Raw genomic sequence first — 24,498 nt, 5'->3', positions numbered from 1 at the left:
AGTCTATAAATGTCCGCTGTATCTTAATCCAGCAACAAGAACTTCAGAGACAAGTTTCTAATTAAAATTAATCAGATTTTGACATGGAAAGCATTATTAGACATGAAAATGAGTAAACATTTTGAGTCTGCAGAAGGATGAGTCTCAACATAATGTTATTAGAGTGCAGAAACCAGGAAGCAGAAACCAGGGTACTCCTGAAATAGTTTTTTTCTTTTTTTAAATGTTTTTTTGTTTTGTTTTCAACTACACAAAGGAATAATGGGATGAAGAGGCTCAGGCAGACGTCAGTCAGCTGCTTTTAAAGGTGCAGGGATTTCCCCGTCATTATTATTAATCAAAGCAGGGCTGTCATTACAGCTTCATACTTACTGCATTAAACGTCTGGAGGTTGCCCCTGTCAGGACTGTTGGTGCAACTAAAAACAAAATCACGCAAACTCCTGGTCTAAACAAAACATGTTTAACTATCCAGATATCCTCATTTATCTAGTTTCTGCAACAATTTACTTTGGAAGTGCAGATTGTGTGCAACTGTGATAAATCTAAATCTAAAACATTTAGATTTGTTTTATTGCGCACATCTTGCTGTATTAGTGTTTCTTTCGCCTTATCCGTTATTTTTCCATCGGTGCTTGTTTTAAAACGGTAATTATTCTAAACACTCTCTATGTCAATAATCACATTAACAAATAATTGCATAGGCAGGTTTTCATTATCAACCCTTCAGCTGATATGTGTCATTATCATGGTCATATCATACAGTGGGGAAAGAGGCTAATGCTTATCATTGGTTGATAGTACTGGGTGATACACTGGTTTCCATTAACTCCAAATTAAAACTGGTTAATGTCACAAAACCCACTTAATGAAACAATTACAGTTTGGGAGTCTTGAAACAGGTTCTGAAAGAGGAACTCTAAAAGTTTTCAGAAACTAATTCAGTCTGGAAAAAGTGAAATATACTACAAACACAGCCAGAGGTCAGATCGCATATTACTCTCAAAATAGGATAAATGAGGAATTATTGTGTTTTGGTTAAAAAAAAGTTCTATTAAAAGTTGACTTCTTTAAATTAAGGTCTGCACATTTTGTAACAGAAATTTTGCAAAAGATGCAAATCGAAGGTTTTATATCGCAAACATAAACAAGATTTAGGATTTCAATTGCAATATTTTGCAGTAAAAATGTTACAAACCAATTTATATTACAAGATAATGTTTCGAAATATTTAAGAAGTAGACCTGTGTTGGTTTTTTTTGTTTTGTTTTTTGTTTTTTTGAAGACAGTAAAAGTGCCTGTTTTCTTGTTTTTGGTTTTCTGTACAACATGTTGACTGAAAAAGCTCCTCTGAAATATTTCATTTTGGCTGGAGTAAAAGTTCTTTTTTGGAAAACAGCTCTAGTTAAGTCAGATTGGCTGGTGTCTGTTAACATCAGTGTTCATGTTACATCCTTAACTAGGTTTTGGTCAGGGCTTTGACTAGACCACTATTTTTTGATCATGTTTAGGGTTGTCGTTCCGCTAGAGGCTGAACCTCCATCCCAGTTTCCAGTCATTAGAAACTTCTAACCAATATTTAAATTCAGTGTGAGACCTGAAGCTTAAGGGTTCTGGATGACAAATATGATCCGAAGCAAATCCATTCCTGAAGGCTAAAAAAACTGTAGTAAAGTTTTGGGAGTGGCCTAATCAAAGCCCACGTTTAAATCTGATTGAAAGGTTGTGGGTTGTCATTAAACTGGGTGTTTATGCAGGAAGGCCCTTGAATGTTCAGAAATTTCTACAACTCTGCAAAAAAGAAGGTCAAAGTTCAACAGCAAAGACGTAAGAAATAAAAATAACATCATCTTATTATAAGTTGTTGCCACCAAAGGTTGTGCAGCAACTTTACGTTGAAAAAGATTGCTTTGGATAATTTTTGAAATCGGTTTTTGTTTTGTTTGATTTCAACTATTTATACAACAACTTTTTATTTAAATGAGTTACGAAAACATTTAATTTCCCTTTGGGATCAATGAAGTATTTATGAATTGAATTGAGACAAAAACAACCAGACTAGTTTTACATTTAAACTTCTGAGTTTAAATGTAAAACTTATCTAAGATAGTTCAAATCTAGATAAAACAAATGTTTGCTGCATCACTTCTTTGTTTATCAAGGTGTTTTTTTTGTAGTTTTTTTTTTTGAGGCAGTGAGCTCTGGGAGCTTGTTTTCCAAAAACTTCATTTGTGTTTGTATTAGTCACCCAATTAAACCCCTGCTGGAGGAGAATTAAGCTGCAGGTCTGTAATCATGACGCACTGAGGCTGAGCAGCCCAGCAGCTCGCTCTAAATCAGATCCTTTAACAGATGAAGAGATTATGGGTTTCACACAACATGACAAAAAGCAGAGCAGAAACTTGGCCTTTTATGAAAACTGTCACTCATCCTCAAAGAGTTATATTTGTGAGAACGACATCTGCAGGGAAAGCTTCTTTTCTGACTCATATAAACAGTTTCTAGTTGACTTTTTGGGTTAAATTGCTACAACTAGCTTCTCCATCAGTGCCTTCTTGTTTTATGACCCTCCTCGGTGCCAAACGCAGAGAACTAGAACTTGAGTGAAGGGACTGGACAGTGATATGTGTGGACAAGACAAAACAAATCACTCGGAACAAATCCCCAGCCTGATTCTCAAGTGCCAGTGGGATCATTTTAGTCCGGGGGGGAAATTAGAGAGTAATTTGACTGAGTGTCTCCCCACATTAGCGCCGGCGTTTTTGGGCTCTGGGGCCAGACGAGGGGGACCCAACGCGGCCCGGCTTCCTGTGCGCGGTGGGACCAGGCGGGACACGGTGTCTCGGCTGCCTCACTTTAAGCTGACCCTCCGTCTGCGGCTTGCACTTAACGCCACAGATAACGCCGGCTTTATAGCACACGGCTGGTGACAGACAGGATCAGACTGCCAGGCCACCGCTGCATTCAGGGTTCAGGGTTAGACACGGTGAGGCCTCCACCCAAGCAGCCGCTTGCACATCATTAATGAGCAGTTAGGGGAGGAGGACTGTGTCAGCATGACTACCTCAAATACCCACATCAGTAGACGGAGAGGGCCATCAGACAGGCCGGCTGGGCTGGACTTGGCTGCTTCCCAGCAGGGAGCAGAAGCTGTGCAAGGAAAAGGCTTGAAGAGCAGAAACTTCACAATGGATCCAACAAATCTGCTTCTTACTAAACGGCACTCAAAAAACACTGCAGATGAAATTCACGCAAGATTTAGCAACATCTACATTTGCAGTTAAACTGCCATTTCATTTTCTTTAAGGGCTGAGCAGCTGGGGTTCTGTTACGACAAGACAATGGAGAAAACATAATGAGCACAGTGCAGAAAATGGCTCTAAACTGCTTTATGTTCAACAATTTGTGTAATTTATTTTCCTCTTATTACTAGCCATAAAGACATACTTACTTGAGGAGAAATCTTCGCCTTTTGCCATCTAAATCCTATTTTCTAAAAATCTCTGGGAAGAAAAATGATTTAACCAAGTTATACTGATTAATCAGAAGATAGTTGGTGTCTACCACAACTCTTACTGAAATAGTTCAACTACATCTACATACTGTGAGGTTTCCTGCATGTACAACATTTCATAGCATCTCTTGGGCAAAAGAAATTACTATAAAACGACGGAGGTTTGCAGCAATGTTACCCGAGTTCAAATCCCAGCATGGAGTTTGTGTCATGCTAAAAGCCATACAATTTGACAAATTAATACCAAAAACAAAAAATTTTAAGTGTTTTCAATTTATTATTTATACACTTATAAAGCATATTGCACCAGAGGTCCTGCCAGCCCTCACCACACAAGGAATCCCCCACAAAACATTATGAAAAATAAAAACAGAATAAAGAGCCTATATGGTTGTAAAAGGAACCGAAACACACTTCTTCATACTTTGTTCATTTTTCCAGCTCGTGTTGAAGCTGTCAGGTTTAACCAAAACCACGAGAGGAAAATTAGACACTGCATTTCCTGCATTGTGAGTGAAGCCCCAGCATGTTTCTGAGCATTATATGAGGGATTTATATTATTTTCTTCTACCTCCATAATTATTTAGTATTTGCTTCTTTTAAAGGACAAATATTATGATCATTCAGAATCTTCAAAGGCAACAAACGTTCAAATTCAAATTACTTTCAGATTATATTTAGACAAAAAGGAAATCTCTGTTTTGCGTTTTGTTATTTTTCAGTGTGTGAAAAAATAAAATAGGCTTCAATGTGATTTCACTGCATTATCCTTTGTATTATCCTCTAGGGAAATCTGTTAAGTGTACTTGTGTGTAGTGCAAGGAGTGTCAGACTTGCTGGGGTAAATTGGCACTGCTGGTCTGTAAAGAAAACTCAGAACTGGTTTGTGTAGATCAACATTAAAAACTCTCAAGACTACCTTGGCAAAAAAGCAGTTTCTCATCTCTGTAAGGCCAGATGTGCCACATTTGGCGATAGTGCAGAAACCTGGTGACTAAGCTGCAGTTACAGACTGTTTTACTCTGCTTCTGTTGTGTAAACATTTAAAATGGTGTTAAATCCTGATGTTCAGGATTCAGAGCCTTGAAAGGTTTCCCTGCATCCGTCAAATGACACTGCGAGCTAAATTTTACGTGTGAGCTTTAATATCAATAAATCTTTCATGACAGAAGCTTAATCTGATACTGAACATATAGATTGTTAACTAAATTACAAGTGGCACACATATTGGCCACCCTGTGGTCAGTTTTTTATCCACATTTATTTCATCTTCTATTATAGTGTTTATATATAGTTGGAGCAGATGACTCCTCTTTTTCACATCACTTTTCTATATGGTCAGTAAAAGAGGCTTGACTTTCCCACTTATTTTGAACCATTATTCACAGATCTTTACTTCCTGGTAAGCTGTGTAATCTTCTGATGAGGCTCTCAGAGCATTTGGAGGAAACAAATTCACCACCATAATTCATAATTAACAACAGGTGGTTTTCAACAAGAATTAATCTCTTAATGCCAAACACAAATGAAGCTCTTATTGCAGATAATCTTGGTTTTTCAAAGCCCAGGTTTATGTTTGTGATGGTAGGATGGAAAAGGATCTTTTTCTGGAAACACTTACAAATAATCTCTTAGATTTTTATATCTGTGCATATTGGAAAGATATTCTGATCCTTGCCCAGCCAGGAGGCCAGAGGCTAAAAAACCCCCAAAAAACAAGTTGGACACAAAGGTCCAATAATTGTGCCACGAGTGATTTTGTTAAAAACAATTATTCCTTAAAACATAATGTTTTTTTTTCATTCCTGCTGGATAAACAGAGGATCTAATGAAAAGTTTCAGTGAGAGATTAATGTGCTGCAGTAAAAAACACATGTATTGTTTTCTTAGGGCACCGAGAGATGTAGCTGCCACTGCAGGAGCAAACTGATGTTAATACTGAAGGCTAAGACAGACTTGGTCCCTAAGGAAGGGCAGAGGACGCAGAGTGGACTGAAACGACAACTTCAGGTTTTCGATTAAGTTGAAATCTGATTTGAAAACATGAGAAAAAGAGAATAATTCTTCCAGATTCTGACCCAAACGATTCATCATTTTCAGATTTGGAGGAAAGATGCGACTTCCTGGATCTACTGATCACTAAGCTCAAAAGCTAAAACGAAATTTATCAGTATGATGTTTAAACTGCACCCTGCACTGCCTCCACATACTCACTGCTGAGGGTTAAAAACGTTACGCTGGAGAAACAACAACCAGCAGAAACAAACGGGCCGCAGCGAGCCAGGGAAGCCAGGGACGATGTTACACAGTTTGTTTTGGTCTTATTTTTGAGACGTGTCAACAAAATTTGAATAAATTAGACTTTGTTACCACAGCCTTTTCTTTCATTTTTTTTAAATGAACAAAATGTTTTCTTCACGCTGCGCACTAAAACATTTACGTTGATTTTGTTCTGCTTGATAAATGAACCGATTTGAAAGCTGAAGGATTGTCTACAAACAAAATGCATTCATGAGATAATCTCTCTAACTCACAAACAGAATGTGTATCTGTGAGATAAATGATCTTCTCTGCATTTGATATTGAAATCCTCTGAAGTTGGAGGAGTTACGCAGCAGGTTGGTCACACTTCTTTGCAACATTTCTTTTTTTTTTTTTCTGGGGACAAGCAGGTGTCGAATGTACAGGAGGTGTCAAAGACCCAATGAGAAATACTTTAGAGGGAGGTAGATGCCCTTGATTATTTTACAGCTTTCTCTAGCTGTCTTGTAAATCATTTAGGAGCCATTTCAGAGCAGCAGGGAGGCTTTCATGTTGTGGTGAAACAAGTAAACAACTTAGACTTTCTGCAAGCAAAACACTCCAGGATTGCAGTCTTGATAACTCTGTCCTTTACTGAATGTGAGCCAGTCTCTTCAGATCTGCAGCTGAAGGTTTGTTTCTTCAGGGCGTTTGACATCTTCAACGGTCGCTCGTGCTCAAGAGCCTTTGGCTGAAATTCTCGTCGATTCCTGTGCTTAAGATTAGAAGTTGCATGTCTATGATTATCATAGGCTGATTGGGTTCCTAGAGAGGATAGAAAGAAGAGGAAAATCTGTCATCGCCCACAACAATGAGTGTCGAGGATTAAAATACATCCTTAGGCAGGGCAAGGCCCTTCTGTCTGTTGAAGTCTTATGCCAGGACAGTTTGGTCAGTGATGAGTTTTCAGTTGAAGAATGTGGAAGATAAATCCAAAGCCGTCCTCTGAGTACGGTAGACCAGAATGATTTAAAAATAAAGGTTCAGCTTTTCTGAAACAGAGTCCTGGTTCTGTTTTGTCTGCAGCAGCGTCAACCATGCGAGGAGAAGATGGGTCTACTGATGTTGCTGTTGGTCGTCATGGCTGCCAGTTCCCATCTGAGTTTAACAAAAGGAAGAAAAAAAATGTGTCAAAAGTTTTAGAAAAACTTTTTTTCTGCTGAATCTGAGTAACTGTAACATGTTAAAATGTTTATATTTATGATAATCATAAGATTAGGTGTAGAACTCATGTAATTATTTTTTATTTTTTTGGATTTCTACCTGAGAATTTCGATTTTTACTTACCTTATTTAGGTTTCAAATTTATTTTTAATGTTGAAATTCAAGACTAAAACCTCACATCATTTCTTCAAATCTTCTTATTTACAAAATTTTGACAATTTATAGTGGCTAGAAATAGGCATGTCACAGCAAACTATAAATTAATCGCATGGTAAATAAAAACATGCTCAATAATTTCATTTGCATGATTTATCGTTTTTCTCTTTCTATCCAAAACTGGATGATAAGAGTCTTCAGTCTGGTGTTTTGGCCTTATCTAACCATTTTTAGGAGGACAACTTTGTTTACACAAACTACATAATGCATTTTAATTTTTTTTTGTCTTTTGTTTATTTTGGATATTTAAAATGTCTTCCAGTTTCAGTGTTAAACGTTCATTAAAATTTTAGGTTTATTAATCATCTTTGATGATGTGTTTTTACATTATTATGCCTTTTTCCATTGTAATGCTTGAAAATTGTCTTAAAGCAACAATGTTATTGTTTATCGCAATGACTTCTGTACGGAAGAGGATTAGGGCCACCGAAAAAAAAATAAATAAATTCTGACTTTAAAGTCAGAATTCTTTTTTTTTTTTTTTTTCGGTGGCCCTAATCCTCTTCCGTACTTCTGGGACAATTTATCGTCCAGTAAAATTTGTTATTGTGACAGGCCTAGCTAGACTTTAAAGGAAAAGATGGACAAAGGAAGAGAGAGGAAGGAATAAATGATAAATGGATGGATGAAGGAAGAGAGACAAATTATAAGTTAATATAAGTTTGTGAATGAAAGGAGGACGAGTGGATGGAGGGATGAATGGAAGGATTTTCACTCCAAAACCGATACTTTTCATACTCTATCATCTTTTACTACATTCCTATATATTACATTTTTTATACTTCCTCCAGACTGTGAAGGGACTGCTATAACAAATCTGAACAACAAGAACTAACAAAAATGTATATATATATTCTGAAACGTAGAAAAAGTTGCAGACCCCCTGCTGTGCGCCGTCCCCATCACCTCCTCTAACTTGTCTGAATAAAGAGACAGGCTGTGGAAAAGACGGGCCGTAACGTGAGCATGAGGAGCGGGAGCTGCAAACAGGGTCCAGTGGTGACCTGATGACAGGTCAGAGGTTGAGCTGCAGATTGTTATCACTGGCTCTGGTTTCACACTCACTCCCTCTCAACTGCTTTGTTCGTTTTTCTGTTGTGAGCACGTGTGTTTAAGAGAGGAGCTGGGGACGCCACAGAGAGGCAAAAGGGAGTTAACCATAGTCCTGTGACCCCAGCTGGAAACCCCTCAAAGGGTTAGAAATACAAATGCAAACACCAAGGCTGGGAGCGTGCAAGGTGGCAGTGATGATGCAAAAGAAATGAGAGGTTAAGAGGAGTAATTAGTATCAGGTTCCAACAGACAAACGTGCAAAAAAAAAAGAAGAAAAAAATCTCTTCAAAGGAGGCCAAAGTTTTAGAGACACTTGCTTCAAAAGGTGCAAGTAATTCATTACTTCTTTTCATGCAAATCAATTTCAAGAAGTTGATGATGTCTGCAGAAAGAGATAGAAAATGGCTGAAAATGAAATAGAGGTTGGTTAGAAATGATGAAAAGACGTTTTCTATCAGATTAGAATTTCTGGACTTTGTTTCACCAATGAGATCAGATTTTGTTGAGTAACAGCATCTTAGATCTTTGTCAGAGTAGATTGAAAATACAAAAAGTACTGGGAAAGAAAAACAAACAGTTTTTCCTTCTGCAAAGTGTAATTTCTCAATGCTCACAAAAAAAAATCAATAAAAAAGGAAATTACATAAAAAAAAGAATAATTGCTTTCTCTTTTAGCTATATTGTTACGCTATTTTTTTTATTTTGTTCTAAATAAATTGACAGGATGAAAATAGCATTTTTACTGAAGGTTTTTGTTTTGTGACAATTTCAGATCTTTACTTCCAAGCTATCACTTATTTCACTGCCAAAATATTAAAATCTAATAACACATTTATACCTGAGTGAGTTTACCGGTTTCTGCTTTTATTCTGCCGGACAATGAGGCGGCGTCCATGGGATGTAAACGGGCACAAGATTCAGACGAAATACGTCACAATCTGCGTTAACGTTTCTTCGTGGTTATTTGATTCTTTTATAAAACAAACTTTTTTGCTATTAGCTGAGGTATAATTATGTGTAAAATGTACATTAGTACGCCACTAGCTGAATGAAGGATAATGAGTTATAATTTGCCTTTTTGATAAATAACCTTATTACTGAGAGTGACAAGCATAATACAAACAGGACGTAAAATGTGTGGGTTCTGTGACAAAACAGCATTAATGAAAGGAGGATGCATCTCTGACCTGATATCATGTGGGAGTCCTGACTGCTCCAGACTGTACTGAATAACAGCTATTTTGCATAATGTCTTCAAATTAGGGCCTGTAAAAAAAAAAAAAAAAACAGAAAGTGAAGTGAGTCAGAGGAATTAATTATATTAACCCTACAAATATACATCTTAGCTGTGGGAATTCAACCTGACACTGCAATAAAACTAAGATCCATAGATTTCTTCTCTATGGTGTAAAATCATCTTGAAGTGGTCAGAAAGCAGGTCACAGTCAGAAACAAAACAACAACATTTAGATACGAGGGAAGTGACGCAAGCGTCAACTCATCTCGTTACAAACCTGCGTTCTAAATTTACCTACAAACTTCCTCTTAGTGTCGCCGTCATGGCTGTTAGGCCATATGCTCACTGATGAGCAGTGTGAGGAGGACACTTGTGACTGGCGCTGGGGCGCGTATGGCACAGGGGATGCCACCGGGTACAGCCAGTCCCTGTGTAAGCCCACCCACACAAAGCCAAACTGTGACCAGAAAGCTCTGCAGGCCCATCCCAAGCAGGCAGGATGCATGACTATATTTGGGTGTCTGTGAGGCGGAAGTGCCCACTGTGAAAGGCCAGTGAGAAATGAAGTAGTGCAGTGAAGACACACCAGACAAGTTGTTATAGGGTGTAATAGTTTGCTGTTTATTTGTTTTTTTCCTTGCATGGTCACAAAATGGGACTTTTACAACTTCTTAGCTAAAAATTGTTTATCCACTATGGTTAAAAGTTTACATACACTTCTCTTGGGTATTGATTTTCAAAATATTTTCTGTTTTTTATTCATGGTGGAATGATCATATAATAAGCAACGTGCTTGATAGTTCAAGATAGAAAAGACACATTTTTAACAAGTGGTGGTGAAATAGAAAGCAGAAGAACAACAAGAATACTCACTGAAGTCTAAGATGTACAAATCTGAATGATCCATGAGGTTAAATTCATCCCCCATCCCTTGCTCTGGGCAGGGGCTGTCAAAGAGAACAAAAACATTCAGAGTTAGGTTATAGTGAGCCCTCACACTTCCTGCTCTCATGATCGGGATCCAAACGGCTTTTGAGGATGTTTTTCACTCCAAACTCTAATGGAGCCATTTATAGGACTTGAAACCAGCAGTATCTCAGCTGCTGTCTTCATTCTGTTGTTTAATCCTGAACTTTTTAATCAGGGACTCTCCGATTTTTGCCAATAAGCAGGACCGGCCGCATTGCTCTTCTTATCATGGACGTTCATGATTTAAGCCCACAGGAAGTGGAGCGCTGCACCGAGACGGCAGGCTGGCCAGAGCTGATAGACTCCCAGACCTGTGTAGTCGATGATATCACTGCACATCTGTTTCCTGCCACAGCTAAGCATGCACATACACACACATACACACACACGCATGCGCACCCCCACCTGTGACCCACCTGAACCACCACAGTCTAAGAAAGAAAAGTATGCCACATTCTAAGTATCCAGGCATTATTTTAAACAATTAATAATAATGAAAAACCTGACCAAGTAGAACGATGCTTCATAAAACAAAACATTACATCAGCCAGCAATAAATACCCTGGAGCCAAAGGAAGTTAATCTTTTAGGAGTGTTTTATTTTCTAAAGGCAGAGTTTTATATGTACTAGATCCCCATAACTATTTTACAGACACAATAACAATGCACAGAGACCTGTCTAAATAAGATTATTAAATTTCTCTTGACACTTTCACACAACCCAAAGGAGACATTCAGCCAGACCTGTGCCATCACCAAGCATTTAGGAGACCATAAATATGTATTACACTGATCTACACAGCCAAGATCAGTCGCTACAGAAACTTTACGGCGCCTTGCAAAAGCTTTTACTGAACCTTTTGGTTTTAGATTAAATCATGTTCATGAGCTAAGCAAAGTCCACAAATTGAGGCAGTTGAAAATGTTTGCAAAGGTTTGAAAACTGATGCTCATAGAAGCTCCCCGTCCAGTTTGAATGGGCATGAGCTACTTTGCAACAGTTTCCGTAAGATCTGCAGGTAATATCACTGAGAAAGACGTTTCTACAAAGTACTGATTCAGGGGGTTGAATGTAAATACAATAACATATCAGAATTTTTATTTGTAAAAATAAATAAATAAAACAATGTCAATAAAATTCATTGATATTTGTGGCATGAGATGTAGTCATTTGTAAGGAGTATAAATATGGCTGTTTAAAAACAATCTGTCTCTTGCAGCACATCCTCCCCTCCTCTATCTTTTTACCCATCAATCTCTATTCTCTTCTCCATCACATCTCCCTCTCGCTGCGTGTTCAGGATGTTGTAAGGGTTTTACGTTGCTAATCTTCCCTAAACAAACAAGGTGGCGGACTTAAGGCGGCCAGGAGAGGTGCTGAGCACGAGCACCATCGTCCCACGGGTCCAGATGGGGAAGTCATTACAGCCCCCTGCCCTCAAGAGGTGACCCGGCTTCTGCACCTTAGAAGAACACCCCGAGTCGAAACATTACTCAGGTCTTTAAATATGTTTTTACTAGCGAGTTTAATGCAAAAATCAGCCAGCAATAAATTAGAAAGGTGCAAAGACAACAATAAATACAAGGTATTAATAATGGGCAGTGATGAACAAAACATTCATGATGATCACAACATAAAAAAACTTATTTTATTTTGTTTTGCCCATTTTCAGGCAAAACAGTGGTGGATTCACCCTGGACAGGGCATCAGGCCAACACAGAAACTCACACACCTAAAGGCAATTTAGAGAGACCAATTAACCTACCATGTATCTGGACAGCAGGAGGAAGCTGGCCATGAAACCTGAGAAGGATGAATGGCTTTCACAAGGTTTTCCTTTAGAAATTAAAAGTTTAAAAGTCTGGCAATCATTCAGACTTAGTCGCCTAACCATTGTAGAATCATTATTTGGTGTAATTGCAGCCGATGGTCTTCAGGGTTATGCCTCTACCCACTTTACAAATCTCTAGACTAAAATTTTACCCTTTTCTTTTATGAAAAACAGTACAACCTCAGTCAGATTTATTTATGTTTGTAAACATAAAATTTTCAGTCATGCCCTAAATTTGTAAGAGAATTTACATGTCAGTTTTAACAGAAACATTTTAACACATGAACATGCTTTGATTTCAACCACTGCAGCTCTGGTTGTTCGTTTGCGCTCATTGTCTTGCTGGAAGGTGAATCTTCGTCCAGAATCAAATATTTTGTACTTGGAAGAGATAGAAATTATAAAGTTTCATAAGCTGGCTTAATAAAAATATATTCTTTTTTTTCTTTTGTTTATTTTGTTGGAACAGGTTTTTTTTTTAAATGTGGAGATCTTTGGTTTCAAGTGGCTTTAATATATGATGCAGGTTATACAAAAAAGAAGCTACTAAGTGGAGTTTGTTAAATTTTTTGACTGGACAAGCGACATTTATATTTATATTAGGAGAAATGAGATGAACGATGTTGCAGGGGAAAAAGTTTACAACGTTCACTTTAATGGTTAAAAGCTGATTTTGTCTTTTTTATTACTTTGACAGATGAATATTGTGACAGTTTTCCTCTCAGTGATGTTTTAAAAATGTATGTTCTGTGGCTGGAAGGTTAGTTTTTAACCTTTTTATTTGAAAATTACATGTCATAACACATATTTATTGAAGAATATGATTTGTTTTTTCTTATAAAACTCTAACAAAAGACATTCAAGTTATTCATTGTAATATGAATCCATGCAGAAAAATATAAGGGGTGTGAAAACCTTTCCAAAACGCTGTCTTGGGCTTCCATGCATCGCATCTCTTTGGCAACTGAGATATTCCACACATTGATATCGTAATAGTACCTGCAATTCAATATATAGCCCAGAAAACTAACATCTGTATCTGAAAACCACAGCTCAGTAGCTGTGAACTACTGTGCAGACTCACTCAGAAGAGACGTTTCAGGTTGAAGATGCTGACATGTGAAGCGAAGCAGATAAGACGATGTTTGAATAGCAGTAATAGCGTTAACAAGTAAGCTGAAGATTGCATCCTTCTAGATAAAGGTTTCTCGCTTGCTCGTTGGTATTGTCGGCCTGGGTGTGAAATTTAGCAGTGCATCAGGGGATGTTAATACTTTATTGGTCACCACAAAAAGGAAGAGAATGAACTGAACCGTAAAGGCAGAAGAAACAGCGAGAGGGTGATGGTGGACGAACGATGGACTGGCAGTATTAAGAAGTGGGAAAGTCACGGCGTACAACTTTATGTGGCATCCTGGTGTTTGACGGGCCACTTTGTTACTTGATCAGCAAAGTATCAGTGTGTGTGAAAGTGTTCCTCCCCCTGCAGTGGCAGTGGTTCCCAGTCTGAATGAGCCCTGAGTGATGCTGCTCCCCCCACTAAAACAACACGGGTTGCTATTTCAAACAACACTCAGTGAGGGCGTCTAATCACCTAATTGCCAGCCCTTGCACTGCCTTCTCCACCTAATTACCTTCTAAACCAAGGCCTTGAAACTGCAGAAGACAGAGCTGAACTAGCATCCTGAGACCTAAAACAGACAAGGAAGCAAGAGTCTTGGAGGGAAAAGGAACGATCAGTAAAATTAAAAATTATTCAGAGACTGAGTTTAATCAGAGTTAATCAGAGACTGTAAAAAGGCAGACAAAGTGGTAAAACTGAGATTTTCTCTGTGCTCTTCAGATGTGGAACCTGTCCTTTTCTAACAATGTTTTTACTGTCTTCATTGGCCATATCCTCATTCTTGGACTGATATGATCTGCATCCTTTTCCTTTCTCTCCTTCCCACTGAACTCTTCTTTTTGGGACCCCCTTAACCCACAGGAACTCATCACACACAACAACTTCCTGCAAAGCATCTTATCAGGTCAGCCAGATGGGACTTCAAATTATTTCACAACCTCTATGGCAGTTTTGTTAATACGTTAAAGTGCTGAAAAAGATTGTGGTCTGAAACTAATTCACTCCCTTTGACATTTTCATTTATGTGTATGTTCATGAAAAGCCAGGTCTGCCATGTTTCTTTCTCAAAAGGAAGTAAGATGTTTCTTTTCTTCTAGTCCATCAACCAGGACACAGGGGGCCATCTGGATAACCACATGACTACAAATATGCATCAACAAAACAGACTCCTAACCTTCCAACAGGACTAACAAAGCATACGTTTTTATATACATTTTTTAAATGATAGCATCTATAAGCAGGTAAAGGATTTCTTAACATCTACAATGACTCCAGCCAGAGATAGGAATGATCTGGGATTAAAATTTTCCTAATTGAATCCAACATTGTAAATTATCACGGATTGATAGATTAATCACTGAGACCCCGTGTCTTCCAGGGCTATCAGTGCCCCTCCTGGGTCGTGGCTGGACAGTGGATTAGGACCTCTAGCTGTCAAGACCTAAACCCCATGCAGAGATTGAGACACAAACTACATCAGTCCTGCAGGGAGAGACGCCTGACTATAGATTAGACAAAGGGGACGCCGGCCCCAAACAAGCACCTATCTCCAGTTTCAGCCACTGTGGACAAAGGCAGCTGGGTTTACGGGTGATGCTGAAACACAACTGGCGGTAGTGACTGCTCCAAATAATAATGGTAACACTAGAAAATGTATGAAGAAATGTAAATGGGGCCTGTCAAAGTGTGCATGTTGGTTGGAACCCAGTGTTCTGATGCTAAAAATTAGCTAAAGAAAGCTACAATGTACTCAATAGCATGTGGAGAGTCACAACCATGTTCAGTAACATGAACTTACTCCATTCAGTGTTAAAATTAGTGTATATACTAAAATTAACCAAAATGCTACCAATGGCATGTAGGGTATCACTAGCATGTTGTTTTACACTGATGGCTATGGATGCTTGTATTTCAAAACATCAATTCATATCCAAGCAGCTCTTTTAACCTCAACACTGCATCTTGCAAGGATTTTCAGCAAGGCAGAGATGTTAGTCTACGTGTTTTTTCCCCTGGGTTTTGGGCGCTGGATATTTGGTTACCACAGGAATAATGAAAGTTTTTGACAATTAGATAATAAAAGGATGATGGAAGAAAATTTAAACTCGTTTATAATAGTTATTATTATCATCATCATTAGTAGTAGTAGCAGTAGTACTAACAATAATAAATAATAGTATTAGTATAAATATACCAATATAAATATACTAGTATATTAATCAATATAGAATTAATATATAATATATTAATAATATATTACTTAGCAATGTAGTAATTGTTACATTAATAAGTAATATATGACAATATATTAATAGTAATAATTATTATTAGTCTATAATAATCATTATTATTAGTAATAATAATTACTACTATGATATTATTATCATTATAATAGTAATTATATTTATTAATAATAAGAACAATTATTATTATTATTATCATTATTATCATTATTATCATTATTATTATTATCATTATTATTATTATTATTTACTTATTACTAGTAGTATTAGTATTAATAGTATTATTATTATTATTAATGATACTAGAAATTTAAATTTAGCCTCCCAAAATGTGCCTGTTGGAACGGTTAGGTCTCATCCATCTTAAGTTTGTGCTTTACAACTGTTCATAAAATTTTCTTGTTTACAAAAAGTGTCTCCTTTCATTCACGCAGCTTCACTCAGACTACGAGCTCGGTGGTGAGCAAGATGAATGAAGGAGGGGGAAAAAAGCTTTGCCTGTGAAGAGTCCTCAGAAAAATAAGTCTTTATTGTTTCACAGCAGGTATTTTAACCTGAATAAAAATAAGACTACTACTAAATGTTTCTAACTCAGAGGGGAAAATAATATTGTTAGCAATAAGGAAGGATTAACCTGAAGCAGTTAAAGGTGGACATAATAACATAGCCCTGACATGATAACAAATTTTGCTGGAAGATAAATTGTCCCTGTAATTATTGGAATAAATGACAATAAAGTTGTTTTGATGGCATTTGTAAAGAACACTTAGCACTGGAACTGGAAAATATTTTAAATATTCAAAAAAAAAAAAACAAAAGCAACAAATAAAATGTACTAAAAAACACACCCTGCCAAAACTATAAAAAAATGGATTTCAATGTCTGTAAACAAAATTGCTCTTCAAAAAATTCTAGTCATCAGAACGGAAATTATTGAGCTCATTTTAATTAATCATTCATTCAATTAATTAATTAGCTGCTTATTGCAACAGGCTTAACTGTACAAAGATGTTTTTTGGAGAAAGAGTCTTGCTGCTGTAAATTGGATTTCTTTCTTTTAATAAGGCAAACATGCCACACTCTGTTTCTGATGCACAATTATTTCTGCAAAACATTTAGTTTGTTGTTTAGTTAGCAGTTATTCATAAACATACTGTCTTTTTTAAACAAATCAATTTACGACAGCATCACAAAGATTCACCTTTTCAGGTTGTTTATTTGAGCTGCAGCCTAACACCCAGCCCGATGACACCCTAATATACACAGCCAGCCAGCGGGTTAAGAAGGGTTACGATGCAGATGAAATACTATCATGAGCTTGTCTTTGAAGAGTAAATCACAGTGTTGCTGCGCCGCCCCAGGGTCTCGTCCCGCCACGCGCAAGATGCCCCACATCCTGCGGGGGTTGCCTTCACTGTTTGACAGGTTTTATCTGGGGCATACTAACAACACGCAGACACGCCCACAAAGACAATTAATAAAAGGAAACTTCTGGAGCTTACCCTTTGACACTAAAGCCAAAAGATGACAGTTAGTGTTGGTTTGAAATTGATGGTGTGTTGACAGGCATGTTTTGGTGAAAACAAGGAGATATAGATGTTACATTTAGACTACAAAAAAACCCTATAAAATTTAGAATTTCCACAGCAATGTCTTACTAGTAAAATTCTCTGCTTCATTTAGCGATAACAAGCCACACCTCACAGAGTAACAGCTGCCCTCTGATAAACAACAATATGTCCTGACAGGAGGTATCAAAGCTCCAGATTCCTGACCTTCATGAACTGCTGAACAAAACGACTGCACTCTGCAGGACATTCCTGCCTCCACAACTTTCAGTTTTGAAATGACCCATTAAATTCTCCTGAGATTAAATATCATGGAGAGATTTTTGTGGATTAAAGTGGGTGGTTTTGTTTTGGCTACCAGTGAGATTACCAGCAGTGTGGTCTCTCCCATGCTCAGCGTTCAGAGTGGACACACATTTGCAAATTCTTTCTTAGAACCATAATCATAAAGCTTTAATTGTCATTGTACAGAAGCACAACAAAATAAAGTATTTATTTTGTGTTTTACTAGGATTTTATGTGACATTCTGTTGCAAAATAGTACATAAATGTAATGGTTAATAGATTAATTTTGCAATTACCGCTGCAAATCAGTTGGGGTATCTCTGTAGTTGATTTATAGATCTACCTCTATTTTACTTTCCAAAAGTAGCTTTAGCTTAGTCAGAATGAACTGAGAGCAAGAGTGACCCTCAATTTTCAAGTCTTAATGAGATTTAGGTCTTTATTTGGACTACAGCCCTTTACAGCCTCTATCATGACCTCAATCCAATTGACTCAATTGGATTGAACCAATTACAATGCAGTATTTTTTTTTATCTAGGACTGCATTGTAATTGGCTCAATCCGTACTTCCATCAAATCTCACCATCTTCCCAGCAGCATCCACCATATTTCAACTTGAAACATGAAAGTGGTAAAACTTAAGTGTGAGACATTGGAAAACCACATTTTCATTTTCAATTGACATTTTGGAATTTATTTGGGGGAGTAATGAAGGAAAGGGACTGAAAAGAAATCCACACCATATTTTTCAGACTTATTATCTAAAAAAGAAACTTAATCCATGTATCAAAAATTGGAAACCTATCTTTCATTTTTATACTATTTCACAATAATTTGTTTGGGTTGATCTATCACATAAAATCTAATTAGAACTCCAGGAACATGTTAGGTTGAGAAAACAACTGTTAACAGACGAAGGTATTTCTGATTATGCTCTTTTTCAGAGGCATAGAGGCCACAAGCCACAATTAATCAGTTTTTTTTAATTTCATTTTCAATTAATTAGCTTTGTATTTAATGGGTGATTCTTAAAATAAAATGTTGAAAATCTTTTCACACTCATGCAATGCGGCACTATCCGAATAAAAACTGATTTAATTTGACTGATAAAATAAAATTTAAGCAAAGGTGGCCCAGATTTGGGCCGCAAATCCTGAGTTTGTCAGATGTTTTAAAGGATGCAAATACTTTTGGAATGCACTGTGTACATCCATTGAAAATAGACATGATATTAATTGAAATAGACTAGCAGGTTGACTTGAGATGAGAGAGAATCATTAAAAAAAAGATCATTTATAATTGAAGCATCTAAAGTTAGAAGTGTCGTCAGCATGCTTTTGATGTCAGTTGGTGACTGCCTATTGCTAAATGGAAGAAATGTAGTAAGACTGGCACAGCAAAGCAAGCATGTGGGTGTGTACGTGCACCCTGCTGACGTAAGGTGATGAGGGGAGCTGTGAGTCATTGTGTCATGTGAGTAGATGAAGAAAAAACAACTAAAATAAAAAAACAGGCACCAGAAAAGAGAGAGAATGATGGAATTGATTTGTCAGACTGGTTGTATACAAAAATAGGCCAAAAATCTTCAGATTTCACTAAAACGCTGAACAAATTTCTGAACAGATTTAACTGAACAAATTAGCGCTAAATGAAAGGCAGCAGAAGAGAACTGTTAGATTTAATCAGATTCATCATTATTGTTATTTGGGCATTAAGCAGGAGATTAATATTACAATGAAAGAAAGGTATTGTAACGCAGCATCAACTGCTACTGTCATCATATGAGACTCTGATTGGCTGAAATCCAAAGGTTTAACCACAAAATGCTTTTTATCTAATATTCGAACTGAGCATCTTTGCACAATTTATCTGGATTGAACATAAAGTCTTATAAAAAATGTTCCTTTATGGTCTACTGTTTTTAGGTGCAATTAATAATGTAGTATTGACCTCTCAGATATTCTTTCCATAGAAAGTACCCTAGTTTCTGAGTTTGGCTGTGTCTCTTCCATTGGTAGATTCACAGTTTTCATTATAGCTGTGATTAACTGAGTGTACTCTAGTAGGCAGATCTAAGCCAATGATTTTATTTGGAAAATACAATTTAGCCCAGTAGTATTGGACCTTTCTTTCTTTTTAAACTAAATGGTTCCTTCTGCTTGCTCAAAATCAATAAACTACAGGAATCAGCTAGGTTAGCTTACATAGAGAATGTTGTACCAACTGGAAATGTATAACCTAATTAAATTATGTTGTACTAAAATTCTGAATTTGCATAGATTTGGTATGTGACTGTATGACAGGAATTTACTGGAAAGAAGAGGGCTGGTTTGAACTGAGTTTGAAATTTTTTGACAGAAAACTGGATCTCTATTTTGAAAACTGTTTTAAGATTAAATGTGTTGTGAACTGGCCCTATCTAAACTTTACACAAAAAAAACTTGTGGTTATGCCTTTCAGGATTTGCATTGGCCTTGTTTAACCTATGGATGCACAAATATCTTCTCATTACTGCGATCAGTCATGTGAGCAACGTCAGGTCCGATTACCAATAGCTGCTTCTATCTGACTTATAGAATCCAAACAAGCAACAAAAATATCTCTGGAGCCATGAAAATTTTCTTCACAGATCAGAAGAAAAAAATTTGCAAACAAAACAGTCGCATGCAGGTGACAGAAAAGAAGAAAACCAAGCTGATATAATCTTGCTGAATTTTAGTATCTGAGTAACAACTGGCACATTAAAAATATTTTGCATGCTAAAAGAAAAATTTCAAGACTGAACCAGTCCTTTATTCTCTAATGTCTTCAAAGAGACCCATTTATCACTAAAGACCATTCAGGCTTTGATGGAAGTAAAATGACTGGTCTCTACTGCCAGCAGTGAAACGTAACGAACACCGTTATCCGCTTTCCCTATAGAGGTACTGGAGGACTAAAAAGGTTTCATTTCACCCACAACTGAGATCACTTAGATACAAACATTTGGAAAAAGCCTTCAATCTCAAGGTAACATTTTAGCACAATCATTACAGCTTTTAGAGCTCTGCAGAAAATCTTTTCTTCTAAAAAATAAATGTTCCAATAGCCAGGTCGTTCACAGATCTGTGGCAAATTCCCCTTCACACATTCTGAACTGTCTGCTCCCAGCATGCCAATCTGTCATGTCCTTGTTCGCATCCTGTCCCTCATAGGATGCCCTCTTCCTACGCTTAAACTGCTTCCTGATTTAGCCCAAACTGGGATTATAATAAGCAATTAAACACAACATGATGAATGCCAACAATGACACCATAGCTGCAGCAGGAGATCCATAATCTATGTGGCACTGCTTTCGTACGCAGCTAGTATCCTTCTAAGGCGAAAAATAAAACACAAACTCTTGGGTTTTAGATCTGCATGGTGTGTGTGCTTAGTTGAAGGTCAGTGCAGGTGGAGTTGGTCATGCGTGGGGTCGTCCTTCGTGGGGCAGTGAGCAGGTCCCGGTAAATGAGTGAAACAGAGGCATTGAGGGCATATCAAATTGCACCCGGTGAGAAGAACGCTCCCATAGGTCATAAATCAGAGACAGAGCAAAATTTCGCGCCTTTCTGTAGCTCAGCAAGTCTGTTTACACTGATGAAAGTGGCACATAAAGGGCTGCTACTAATGCCCAGCCTGTCACTGACACACAAACAATGTTTACTCAGTTATTTTAGAAAAAGTTAAAAATTCTCTCACAAAAAATTGGCAATCGTATTCTGATATAAACATAGAACAAAATAGGCTTAATAAAGATTTAGCAAACTAATATGTATAAAACTGTGGTATAACTTTACGGTTTAACTTTATGTTTCCTTTATTGTCAATAATTTTATATGACACTTTATATCATGCTGAAAGCAATGGTAGTGTTGCATTAATTGACTCTAGTGTCTGAATCTAAAGCAATAAATTTCTTCTGACCAAATTCCTTCAAGTAAAACAAATATCATAAAGTGGGAACAAATATCAACAGAAGGGGTTCTGTTTTGGATCAGTCTGAAAGGATGACCAAGCAGGAAAACAAAATGTAGACAATAAATTTCAACACAATTTCCTTAGACAGCCCAGCAAAATGAGGGGGCCCAGAAAAAACACAAGCAAAGTGTCCAGAAGATAATTCATGATTGCCCATGTGAGCATTTGTCAAGGTTGCTGAGACAAACACCCAATAACTTTTTACCCAATTTAACTGCTCTTCTGCAAAAATAAACAAGACAGAGCGGAAATGGGTGATTATAAAGCCAATATTTTCTCTAAGTAAGTGGTCTGTAGTGAAAAACCACCTGCTATTGATGCAAATCATCCCAGGAATTAAAAAAACTAATGAAGCGTAATAGAACAACTTTCGAAGTAAAGCAGGCAAATGAGTTCGATAAGAAGCTGTTAGGGTTTGTTTGTGTGTCTAGTCTGTGCATGTGCTTACGGGACTTCCTGTGTGTAAGAGGCTTAAGTGTGCTCACACAAACAAATGTGCAATTCTAGGTAAAATAACCTGTGTGGTCAGCTTTCTTATGGGTTGGGAGGATAAAGCAATCATTTGTAGAGTAACTGAAAACTACATCTTGGCAGCATTTAAAACCACAGAACATCTGCTTAGCAACAAAAGCCTGCGTATTAGAAATACTGCAGACAAAACAAAAGATTTTTTACAGGAATAAAAGGGGTGAAGGTCTGCATATGTTAACCAAGAGTCTTAAATTGCTTGGGATTTTAAACAGGATGTTGGAGATATTCTGAAATGTTTGATTTCTTCCTCTTCACACTTCATCAACTCAAACACACTCCCCTCTCCAGACTCGTCTCTATCTGCTCTCAACAGGAAATCATGACTCCTAAAACTCAGACTAATCCCAGAGGAAATCCAAAACCATAGAGGGAGCTTCTAATTATTTTTTTCATTCTTATTTTATGTAGCTTTCCATCTCACAACCATGTCAAAAACTAAAACTACAAGATTGTTGTTTTTATTGTTCAGCAAATAATTTGCAGTTCATATTTATAATTCACCTTTTCCAAGATATAACATCAGGCTGTTAAAATTAAAGAATAAGAGAAATGTGTTGCTCAACATTACAGCACAAAAGTATTCATATTCTTTTCACACATTAAGTTAAAATCATACAAATTAATTTTGACATATCATCACAAACTAGTGCAAAAATATCAAGTCTGAGGAAAGTGACCCATTTTATTTTATTTTTTATATAAATATCAAATGTAGCAAGAAGGTCCTGTGTCATGGATTTTTTCTGCATTGAGTTTCCAAGACGACCCCTGTAACGGTGTGGGTTTCCTCCAGATTTGTCCCTTGTTGTTTGCAAAGTAGCTCTAAATCAGTCAGATCTGACTGAGAGCTAATCTGTGATAAATAATAAATAAATAAATAGAATAATAGAATAAACAACAATAACAATAAATAACAATAGAATAAACTATTGTCATTTCTTTCCACAGATTTCCAACAGGATTTTAGTTCAAACTTTAACTTGGCCATTCCAACACATGAACATACTTTAATCCAAACCAGGGGTTGGTAACTCCGACCAGATTCAGAACCAACTGAGCTACGGGTTTATGCAGCTCATCCAGAGTTACCATAAGCCTCTTGAATGTGGGACTGAAAACAAATACATGCCATATTTTCAAACGTTTAACTGTGAAAAGAAAAAAATAACTGTGCATCCCTTTGCTTCCACTGCCGCTGTGCCGCTATGTGCTGCTTTGTGTCACATGAAAATCTGAATAAACACACTTAGGTTTTCGGTTGTAACATGAGAAAACTAAAGACATTCAAGGACTACAAACACTTCTGGAAGTCACTGTATGTGGTGAATTATAAAGCTTTGAAAGAATTCCAGCCTTTCGACCCGTTTTCAGATTCCTGTAGATGCCGGTAGACAGAGTGGAGCTCAGAAGACCTTATCCACGGCTCTCCCAACCGTTGTCAGGTTGTCCCTGAGGGGTCTGCCTGATAACAGTAGCATTGTTGATAACACTAGCTCAGGACTCAGACAACTTTAGACCACGCCAACGCCGTAAGCTGCCTCATTAATCTGCTGGCTACTGGCCTATCACAAGTCCGTCACCAGCCCAGCGGCACCTAACCAGCTTCAAACCACTGGCTATCACTACTGTCTTACAAGCAACAAGGGGAATAATCAGCCTGCTGTCTACAGGCGGCAGACCCTCCACTTTGTTGTTCAAAAGAAACAGAGTTCTTCTTAGTCTCTGCTTGCTTTGGAACAACACTTGTTTTTTTTTATGTTCAAGAAGGATTCTATGTGTTTATGTCTTTAGTAAGCTAAAAATTTAATACAAATTCAAACCGCTAAACTGTTTTTAAATTATTTCCTGGAAGAATCAGAGTTTGTTTTAACATCATTCAGGTGTGAAAACAGGCTCAGTCTTCTTGTTGGGCTACCAAAGACGGAGCGATTCAGTAATTATCCGAAATGTAGAATTAAATCATCTTGATTTTAGGTTTAAGGAAGTAAGATTTTGTAACTTTCAAAAGTCTTCTGTGGGTTTTCTAATAGTCCTTTTTAAGGTTTTCCCATTTTTTAGGAAAAGCAAGCAAAGATAACTGACAAATATCTCTTTTGTGTCTATGCGTGGTATACTATACAGTTAAGGGTAGATATGATTACCAGTTGGCATTACAAAATAAATAAAACTGTGGTACTTAATGTATAAATATAATACAATTTGACTACATGATTTGACTGATTTGATTATGTTTATTTCAGAAATTTTAGCTTTCTTGTAAAATGCCTCAAGAAAATATTTGTTGTGAATTGATGCCATACCAATAAACTGACAGTAATACAATGTTTTTACTGTAAATAAGATTTACTGTAAGGTATAACGTTGTTTCTCAGTTTTCTCTGTTTTAGTTTAATTAAACATTTTAGCTTAACATGTACAATAATTTGGCACACAATTGTCCAAAAAATACCAACTGTAGAAAGTT

At 37.0% G+C, this 24,498-nt stretch overlaps 1 protein-coding gene across 2 annotated transcripts in view; it reads right to left on the bottom strand.

Moving 5' to 3' along the window:
- Positions 1 to 6,173: 6,173 nt before the first annotated feature.
- Positions 6,174 to 24,498, bottom strand: part of klhdc3 (kelch domain containing 3) — a 29,982-nt gene continuing 11,657 nt past the window's right edge. For both annotated transcript variants that reach the window (XM_044136469.1, XM_044136468.1), the window contains exons 9-11: positions 10,358 to 10,431; positions 9,435 to 9,513; positions 6,174 to 6,912 (exon numbers count right to left, since the gene is read on the bottom strand). In XM_044136469.1, the coding sequence (XP_043992404.1) occupies positions 6,846 to 6,912; positions 9,435 to 9,513; positions 10,358 to 10,431 (220 nt within the window). In that variant the 3' untranslated portion in view covers positions 6,174 to 6,845. The remainder of the gene's footprint in view (positions 6,913 to 9,434; positions 9,514 to 10,357; positions 10,432 to 24,498) is intronic.

The sequence above is a fragment of the Gambusia affinis genome, linkage group LG13 (assembly GCF_019740435.1).
Source record: "Gambusia affinis linkage group LG13, SWU_Gaff_1.0, whole genome shotgun sequence".
NCBI classification, from domain to species: Eukaryota; Metazoa; Chordata; class Actinopteri; order Cyprinodontiformes; family Poeciliidae; genus Gambusia; species Gambusia affinis.
The sequence above is the reverse complement of the archived record's forward strand: the minus strand, read 5'-3'. Positions and strand labels throughout refer to the sequence as shown.